Source organism: Lipotes vexillifer, unplaced genomic scaffold (assembly GCF_000442215.2).
Source record: "Lipotes vexillifer unplaced genomic scaffold, Lipotes_vexillifer_v1.1 scaffold796, whole genome shotgun sequence".
Lineage (NCBI taxonomy): Eukaryota > Metazoa > Chordata > Mammalia > Artiodactyla > Lipotidae > Lipotes > Lipotes vexillifer.
The window spans coordinates 2221482-2231946 of NW_006773072.1; the positions used below are offsets into that span (position 1 = coordinate 2221482).

At 46.1% G+C, this 10465-nt stretch overlaps 1 protein-coding gene across 1 annotated transcript in view; it reads right to left on the reverse strand.

The window, feature by feature from the left end:
* Positions 1 to 10465, reverse strand: part of KCNQ3 (potassium voltage-gated channel subfamily Q member 3) — a 300717-nt gene that overhangs the window by 21423 nt on the left and 268829 nt on the right. Inside the window, 1 exon segment of the mRNA XM_007447991.1 lies at positions 8719 to 8741. Coding sequence (XP_007448053.1) covers positions 8719 to 8741 — 23 coding nt within the window.

Genomic DNA, 10465 nt, shown 5'->3' on the forward strand with positions numbered 1-10465 from the left:
AAAAAAAAAAAAAAAAAAAAAAACTTCCAAATCGCCTGTAGCTCACATTATCTAATGTGGCAAAACAATGCAGGACCAATTCTGCTACTGTGGCCACAAACTCACAACACACAGGAAGTGGCTTAGGAATCCCTTGGTCCGACTTCTGTGATGAGGCAGCCGAGGGCCAGGGGGCTGGTGGTTCCTAACGGACTGTCTGGGCTGAGGAAGGAAAACAGTGGATAAAGCAGGGACCAGGAGGTAGGGTCATGATAGGACCGACTCCTGGGCTGTAGGAAGAACACTGTGATTTTAAAATAACCCTGATATATTGATCTGGTTCACTCTCATCTGGACAGGTTTGCAAAGTTAGCTCTGCTGAGCTCAAGGATCTGTTTGTTTCCTCTGATCCAGCATGTCTGGAGATCTAGGAGCACGATTCCAGAACACTTGCAGCTGGTGCTCCGAGGACACGCAGACTCACACACTGATGCAAGAGTGAGAAACTATATATTTTTCTGTGTTGGTTTCCTAAAAGAATTATTTTTCCCATGTTTCCAAATCTCGTGGATGAATAACATACCAAATAAGCAGAACTAATCTCTAGTGAGCATTTACTTCTGCTGGGCCACAGGCATCATTCCAAGCAGGCTATGAGGTTAGGACTATTATTATCCCCTTCCACATATGAGGACATGAGGACACAGAGAGGTTGCGTAAGTTGCTCAAGATCACACAGCTAATAAGCAGAGCAGCCAGTTTTTGAAGTCTGATAGTCTAACCCTGGAGTCTGTCTCAGCCCCTATTGCTATGACTATCTCCTAATTCTACCACCTGGTTATTTCTGGTCCCTTAAAGAGGAGAGAGGACCACAGATCTGGAGGGAGCTGGGCACACATAGGGTCAGATCTCAGCCCCTGTGCGTTGTTTCCCCTTGCTGAGCCCCGGCACCTTCATCTGCATGGGGGACACTGAAATATAGCTCTCATAAACATCCATCTCAAAATCACATATTCTAGGTCTGCTCAGACAGCTTCCCACCACATGCAGATCCATCACATTTACCTTTTGCAAATGTAGAGAGTTGAATGTCCCCCTGCAAAAGCTATGTTCAAGCCCTCATCTGATACCTGTGACTGTGATCTTACTTGGAAATAGAGTCTTGGCCGATGTACTCAAGTTAAGATAAACTCCTACTGGAGCAGGGTGGGCACTTAATTCAATGAGTAATTTTTTTTTTTTTTTTGGCGGCACGTGGGCCTCTCACTGTTGTGGTCTCTCCTGTTGCGGAGCACAGGCTCCGGACGCGCAGGCCCAGCGGCCGTGGCTCACGCGCCCAGCCGCTCCGTGGCATGTGGGATCTTCCCGGACCGGGGCACGAACCCGTGTCCCCTGTATCGGCAGGCGGACTCTCAACCACTGCGCCACCAGGGAAGCCCATGAGTAATGTCTTTGTAAGTGAAAGGAGAGGGAGGTTTGGATACAGAGACATGAACATACCCAGAAGGAAGAAGCCTATGTGTAGATGGAGGCAGAGAATGGAGGTGATGGGTTACAAGGTCAAGGGATGCCAAGGAGTACCAGCAACCGCCACACGTGAGGAAAAAGCAGGAAGGATTCTCCCCAGAGCCTTCCGAGGAGCAGGGCCTGATGACACTTTAAGTTTGGGCGTCCAGCCTCCAGAACAGTGAGAGAATACCTTTCTGTTGATTTCAGTCACCCAGCTTGTGATAATTTGCTGTGGCGGCCGCAGGAAACTAACGCAGCAGACAGTGAGGGCTCAGTGGATACATGTGCACTGTTTTCAGACGATGGAGCCAAGTCAGGGACCGTGACACATCCTCGTGCGCTAAGGAATGATGTGCTCGTCGGTAGTGAGGGGAACCACCCTTTCCTGTATTTTGGCAACATCATAAAAATGGAATTTCCACACTCTTAGAAGAACTAATAAACCTCTAGCCTTCTACTGGCTTTTCCCCATGGCAGGAGGTGAGTTATCGGATTGGGTTATACTGAGTGTGTCATCGCCACTGGGCCCATTTTCTTGATTGGGTAGGCTTCCATACTAAAGGTCAGCACTGCATTCAAGGTCACGAATGGTCTCTCTCTCTCTCTCCTGCTCTCAGTGACCCACGGGGTCAGATAGGCCATGGCCCCAAGTGGCTGGCTGGGAGAGCCTCTGCTCTGTGCATGTGCTGGTCCCAAGGCCAGACTTACCGTGAAGTGTTACAAAGCTCACTGCTGCCCCAGAGCCAATCCTGCTTCATCCAGCAAATGTTGCCTGTATTTCGATCCTTTCCTGTCTCCTCTATGTCTCAATTAGTTCACAATTCAGAGAGAAAGGGGTGTTATAAATAGGCAACCCCCAATATTAAAAAAAAAAAATTGAGACTAAGTCCTTAGGACATGCCAGGGATCAGTCTGAGATTAAAACTGGTCCAAATCTCAGTTACTCTGTAGCCTGGGAGCAGTGCTGCAGGGTCTGGATGGCAGGAGAAAATACATATAGCTATGGGATTGTGTCCAAGGCTCTTATTTTGCTCTGGGTAATAATTTTCTCATCAGTAAAACTGGGGGATTAGATTAATTGATCTCTAAATTCTTGTACACTTTTAATACTAATTGATTCTAGGGCACGGAAGATTTATTGCCAACATCATCCATCACACTGTGAGATGAAATTCATGTGGCTGACATCACAGGGAGAAGGAAAAATGTGAATTACAAGGTCAGACTAAACAGTCCTTGATGCCCCAGAAGACTCTGGGTCCATGCCCTTCCCTGCCTGCACAGCCCCCTCGCATGGCTGGGATTCCAGCTACGTGAGCCAAGAAAGCGTAGAAGAAAACAACACACAAAAGGGGACACCTGCAGTGACTGATTATGTGACTGTTCCCAACAACTGTGAGGACCAGCAGAGTGGTTGGGACCATGAACTATGGAGCCAGACCAGCTGGATCCAAGTCCTGCTCTTGCTACTTTATTAGCTGTATGACCCTTGTGCAAGTCACTTACCTCTTTGAACCTCAGTTTTCTCATCTGTAAAATGGGGATTAAAAATACTACCTACCTTCTGGGGTGGCTAGGAGGGGCTAGATGTGCTTAGAACTGTAGCTGGCAAACAGCAGGCATTCTTTATAAATAAAGGTTATCATAACTTGAATTCTTTGATCCAAAGAATGATCTTTTACTATGGTTGACAGGTTTGCAATGGGAAGGACATAATAATGAGATAGGAGATAAAGATGCATGGGACAAATTTCTTCCCTCTCCAAAGACGGATACAGAGGAGAAGAAACCTGAAGGCTGCGGTTCATACTGAATCGTTTGAAAACACAAATTGAGCAACTGGGCCCAGGCAAGCAGTTATCGTCAACACAGTTACCTGTTCTGCAAATTCAAAAAATGCTGGTTTCTTATTTTTAGTTTTTTAAGGAACCTCCATACTGTTCTCCATAGCGGCTGTATCAATTTACATTCCCATCAGCAGTGCAAGAGGGTTCCCTTTTCTCCACACCCTCTCCAGCATTTATTGTTTGCAGATTTTTTGATGATGCCCATTCTGACTGGTGTGAGGTGATACCTCATTGTAGTTTTGATTTGCATTTCTCTAATGATCAGTGATGTTGAGCATCCTTTCATGTGTTTGTTGGCCATCTGTATGTCTTCTTTGGAGAAATGTCTATTTTAGGTCCTCTGCCCATTTTTGGATTGGGTTGTTTTTTTGATATTGGGCTGCATAAGCTGCTTGTATGTATAGCTGATTCACTTTGTTATAAAGCAGAAACTAACACACCATTGCAAAGCAATTATACTCCAATAAAGATGTTAAAAAAATAATGCTGGTTTCTATCAAAAACCTAATTATCAGCACTGCTACACGTCTACTGAATAGTTATAACTGATGTTCAAAATGACATCCCTAACACAAAATACCGAAGCCTTCTCTGGTATATTCTGTAAAATAAACGAGGCTCAGTATGTTTTAGTGTTGATGTTCTTTAATGCAGTATTATTTTTAGGAATTTGAAAAGTTATGAGTAGAATTTATGCCTGTCATGGGCATCTATCATGTTTGTCTGCTCTACGTGTCACCCCTTATTCTTTGGGAAAAAGAACCCTATTCTATTGGAGAACAGATCTCCCAACTTCAACCAAGTGACTCTAATGGGGGCTGCCAAACACAGTATCTTGAACCTACACCCACCCACCCTAACTGGTGGAAACATGACCTAGAGTTTGGTCACTTTTACTAACCCCTTACTCTCTGAGCCACAGAGGCCAAGGTGTGACCATGTGACCCAAATTGGGCCAATCTAAATGCTTCCCTGGGATCTTTCAAACTAGACTTGGGTGAAGAACAGGTGGACAGAAGAAAGAGGAAAAAAATATGTGATCCTGGGGCTGCTAACATCCACAGTCTTATCAGTATGCAGAAAGTCAGCTGAGACGGTGGAACCAAAAAGAGTTGAAGAGAGAGATTCTGGAAGGGTCCTGTTCCTTGTTTCCCGCCCAGGGGTTCCCATCCTCGCTGATGGGTGACTATGAAAGCCACTGTATTTCCTTCTGAGTCCAAGGTACTTTAAGTTGGGTTTCTGACACTTGGGGAATAAAGGGTTTGTCCATCCATCCATCCATTTATCCATCCACCCGCTTTTTCAGTAAATTAATATCTACTTAAAGCCAACCACATGCCAGGTTCTGTTCTAGGCACTGTTTCAGGTGCTGGAGAAAAGCAGTGAGCAAAACAGACAGAGTCTAGCCCCTTGGAGGCATTTGATCTAGGGGAGCAGGCAGACAAGAAACAAATGCATCATCTATTAGGTAACCATCAGTGCTAACAAGGAAACTGAAGCAGGGTCAAGGGGTAGAGACTGGGGTGTGGTGGAGAGGCAAGGAGGGTCTATTACAGGAGGTGCCATTTGGCAGAGTCTCAAATGAAGTGAAGGAGCAAGCGGAACAAAGAGATAAGAGTTCCTGGCCGAGAGAGAACAAGTGCCAGGATCAAGAGTCTGCGAGATTAACTGACCTCACTCTTTTCTCCTGGAGGACAAGGACGGCATGACGACCACCTGTGCTGTGGTGGGACTCAGCCTGTATGGTCTGATACAGTCAGACAGACCTATATCTGAAATCCTCATCTTGGCTATTTCTGTCCTTGGCTTAGGTGTAAGTTACATAAACGCTTGAGCTCAATTTCCTCCTAAGGGAAATGACTGTACAATATCTCTTTCATTAAATCATTTATTTATACATTCAGCAAATTTATGGAGTACATCCTACATTTCAGGCACAGTGTTAGCCCTATCAAACTCATGGGGTAGAGAGGAAGAGGGAATTTTAAAAGTTTTGACTGTATATGAAGTAAATGCGGGACGTCCCTGGTGGTGCAGTGGTTAAGAACCCACCTGCCAACGCAGGAGACACGGGTTCAAGCCCTGGTCGGGGAAGATCCCGCATGCCACGAAGCAACTAAGCCCGTGCGCCACAACTACTGAGCCTGCGCTCTAGAGCCCGCGAGTCACAACTACTGCGCCCGCGAGTCACAACTACTGAGCCCACGAGCCACAACTACTGAAGCCCACGTGCTCTAGGGCCCATGCTCCACAACAAGAGAAGCCACCTCAATGAGAAGCCTGCGCACCACAATGAAGAGTAGCCCCCGCGTGCTACAACTAGAGAAAAGCCCGTACGTAGCAATGAAGACCCAATGCAGCCAAAAATAAATGAATAGATAAATTCATATAAAAAAAATAAAGTAAATGCTTCCTTAGGGGATGTGCTGAGTCCTACTTAAGGGCACCGTGAGTGGGGCATCTAAACTAGGTGAGAAGGGGTGAGGCGGTGGGTTGTCAACTGTCTCCATCTTTACAAGAATTAATTAAGACGATCTATGGAAAGTGCTCAGCCCCTACCAAGCCCACCACGGAAGTTGGCTCTCTTCCTTCTCAGAGTTATAGATCCCGAGAAGGAAGCATACAGTGATCAAAGCCAACCTCCCAGCCATTGTAGGAAGTCAGGGGGCTTCTGTTCCTCAAACAAGCCTGAATAAAAGCAAATCAGTCAAGACAGTCCCATCCTTGGGACCAAAGAAGCTCAGCTCTCTTGACCCTTTGCGGGGGGTGGTGGGAACACGCGCTAGCTTTATAAGAAACTACAGGTATGAGCTCTTTCCAACAAGCTGACTAAAATGTTCCTTTAATTTTTTATTTTTTTTTTGCGGTACGCGGGCCTCTCACTGCTGTGGCCTCTCCCGTTGCGGAGCTTCCTTTTCTTATCCCAACAGAGAACCAGGAGCTGTTAAGTTAAAGAGGATATAACTCTTTCCTTGGGCTGACAAACAGATGTGTGGGCCACCTGTGTTAGAAGGTGTCAAAAAGATGAACTCCAAATCTGATTCTGGCTATTGAGAAACAATAATAAAGTAAGAGAGAAATACCAGTCAGCCGGCAGCCTATTGAAGAAGCTGATGGTATGCCAGTGAGCATTCATCTAACGCACACGTACACTGCTGACCTTCTCTGGTCTCCTTGCTCCCTGCCTTCTTCGGTCAAAGAATTGATTCCTCTGGCGACAATTCACCCATCCTTCCTCCAGATCTCCGGCACCGCCTCCAAGCTTCATGGCTACAATCACGCCTGCCATCTCACCTGCGAAATCTATCAGCCAAACCTATTTGTTGTTCAAATCAAAAGTGCTGCACCCGAGCCTGGATGAGGGAGGCTGAGTGGCTTATGTAACTGACCCAGCTCTTCCTGAAGAGGATGAGCCAGAAAACACCCAGCGACTCTAACCCCAGGAAATCATGGAAGGTCCTTTCCCTCTGTATGTACCCCTGGCAGAGTGGAGAGTCTTGACAGAGGCATGAGTAAGTTGATGAGTCACAGATTTCAGAGAGCCCATTTTCAATAACTGGAGAAGCATGCCCAGCAAAGCTGCAAAATGCATCTATCTAAGCCCAAATTAAACCAAACTGCCTAGTCCAGTGCACAACGGTACTTTGCACATACATTCCAATTTGGCTAAATTCTGTTCGTGTCTCCACAGAAAAGGATATAAAGGTCAATGCAGTAATTCACTTGCAGTGTCAACACCTGCATGATTTAAAACCCCATTAGTCATGAGATGAGGGGGAAAGAGAACTCCATGGGGAGTCCTGAGATCACGTAACCCCTCGAGCTCATGATTTCTGTAACTTGGGGTGAGCCTGCCCTCTTGGGGGGGGGGGGACTCATTTCTGTAAAAGCATCCAGAGGAGGATCTCTGAGGCATCTTCCCGCTCTGCCTCTGTGAGGCATGAGCTGCTGCAGGTCCTCTAGCGAATGTCTCCTGACACTGTCATTGTCAGTGATCAGCCCTCCTTTACAATCTCCCCAAATGCCCCCTGGAGTCTGGACTGGTTCCAACCATGAAATGCTCCTTCCATTTGAAAGTCTGCATAAAGGAGGGACAAAGTCCAAACTGTGCCTTTGTCTGTGAGTTAACTGGTGCTGTCTGTTCCTTCCAGGCAGGATTAAGTGGTTCCCATACAGATGGTCCAGGGTCCCACCACCTTCTCTGCCCAATCTGTCAGCTCTAGAAGTACAACAGCTGAGTTGGTGTCCAGGAGATTGACTGAGAGGCTTTACAAGTAGTTTGTCAACAATAATACTTTAAATCTATATTATATACATAATGTATATTTACATTTATAATTATTTCTATTTATAAATACAGGTGGCTTTCCGTATCTGCAGGTCCCGCATTCACAGGTTCAGCCAAGTGAGGATCAAAAATATTCGAAAAAAATTTTTCAGAAAGTTTCAAAACACAAAAGTTGAATTTGCCACATACGGGGAACTATTTACAGAGCATTTATGTTGTGTTTACAACTACTGATATAGCACTTGCATTGTATTAGGTATTATAACTAATCTAGAGATGATTTAAAGTACACAGAACGATGCGCATAGGTTATATGCAAATACTCTGGCATTTTATATAAGGGACTTGAGCATCTGCCTGATTTTGGTATCCTTGAGGGTCCTGGAAACAATCCCCTGTGGATATAGAAGGATGACTTGTATACAAACAGTTAAACTGTTTGCGAGAGATGGTCTTCCTTTACAATCTCGAGCAGGGTCCATAATTTCCCTGATACTGTGACATCTTCTCTAGATGGAACCAAAAGGAAGAGAGAGGACTCATGCAGAAGCTCAACCTGCTTCTGCAGCAGCCTGTGGTGGGCATGGTTTACTGGGGATCATGAATTATAGTCTTGATTCACTTTTTGAAGAACCATCTGTGAGCCCAAGAAGCAAACGAACCAAGATATAATGGAAATAACGTGGTCTTAATATTCAGACCTGAGTCTGAATTTTGGTCTTGCTCCTCAGTAGCTGTGTGACCCAGGCGGAGTAACTCAACGTCTCTGAGCCCCAGTCTCCTCAATCCATAAATGAAGACACGAGAGTCGATCTTTCACTGTGGATGTGAGGACCACATGAGATAACACATGCACGACTCCAGACACAGAGGAGAAACACTCAAAATGTGGCTGCTGCTATGATCACAATTAAGTTGTTCCTGAGTAAATTAACATGAAATTGGCAGAGGAAAATGGCGGCCAGCAACAGCAGTGAACCCCCAAACTCTATCTCACGACCTGCATGACTGCCCAGGGGCCCTACAGTGTACACAACTGGACCCTCTGTCCCGACACAGTGGTGGGAAGAAGAGGCTTCCTAATCACAAACATACCTGGCTGCTGCATCCAGCTGTTCCTTCCTGTGAGGAGACGGGGGAGAAAAAAATAAACACAGCGTAAATTACGTGCAACAGCTCCCCCTCTCCCCAAAATTTGTCCCCAAGCTTCCCGCTGATGAAGATGAAGGAGCAGGGTGGAGCTCTGGGACAAGATGGTGCATGTGGAGGAGGGCCAGTGAATGGCATGGGTTTCCCCAGCCAGAGCGCAGACCCCTCCCGTGACCTAATAGGTCCGGCTCTGAACTCCAAGGTTCTTCTCAGCCATTCATTCATTTATTTATCCCCAAAATGGTTGCTGCCCCACACCTTGTGCTGGGTTCAGGTGATCTGTTTAGCGGTGGGGACAGATCAGGAAACCAGGAATTTCATAACTTAGCAGCCACACACCCCATCACTCTGTCACCACCATCATCATTACAGTCGACATCATCATCACTAATATTTATTGTGCGGTAATTAGTAGGCAGATACTCTTTTAAGTGCTTTTTATGGATTCACTTATTTAATCATCACTAGCAACCCTATGAGGTTAAGTATTATTATCACCCCTATTTTCCTGATGAGAAAACTGAGACACAGAGAGATTCAGTAAACTGCTCAAGGTCTCATAGCCAGGGAGCAGCCGAGTCAGGATTCAAACCTAGATGATCTGGCTCCGGAGCCCACACTTCTAACAATGAGGCCACATGCAGTCTACACACATTCATAACTGAGACTTCGCTCAGGCTCTGCCTAGAACAGTCTTACTCCTCCTTTAAGTTCCAGCTGGAGGGGCTCCTCCTGGTGTTTCTATCTAAATTCCCAGGGTTGAGGCTGAGCTAATATGTTCGTACGTGGAATTGGACTGGTTCACATTGTCTTAGAATTACGTGGTCGTGTGGGGGCAGAGCCTCTGCCTTCTCTCAGCTCTAAAATCTGAGCACCCCATACCCTGGCACTTCGTAAGTGCACAGTAAATACTGAATGAATACCTGGACTATCATTGGGATCCAGGGGTGGGAGAAATGGGGAGAGAATATGAGGTATCTTGGACCAGTTGGAGAGTTAAGGATTTCTAGTTCCTGCGTCAGCTCAGCCTGTGGGTCTAGTGTGGCTTTGAGCTGGACACATCCTCTGGGCCTATTCCCCCTCCTGAAGCATGTGGACAGAAAAAGCTCTGACTTTTGGCTCCAGGAAAAGCAGGGACGGCAGTAAGAGGAGGAGGAAAAGGCGAGGCAGTGGGCCGAGGGCAGGATGGGGGCCGAGGGCCCTGGGCGGGGATCAGTGCTAAAGGGAGGGATAAATTAGGAGTATGGGACTATCAGATACACCCTACTATACATAAAATAGACAAGCAACAAGGATTTACTGTATAGCACAGGGAGGATCTTGTAGTAACCTATAATGGAAAATCATCTGAAAAAATATATAACTGAGTCGCTATGCTGTACACCTGAAACTAACACAATATTGTAAATCGGCTATATTTCCATTTAAAAAAAGAATTAGAGGCACCACTTCCATTCCCTTCTCATGCTACAGGACAATGATACCATGCCTCCCCTTCCAGCATCAGAACTCCCCCACCTCCCCACTTCCCCCGCCGACATCCAGTGACCTTGACCTCAGCAGAGATCTGCCTCAGGGACCTACCACCATATTGACAATCTTTTTTTTTTTTTTTTTTTTTTTTTTTTTTTTTTTTTTGCGGTACGGGGGCCTCTCACTGTTGTGGCCTCTCCCGTTGCGGAGCACAGGCTCC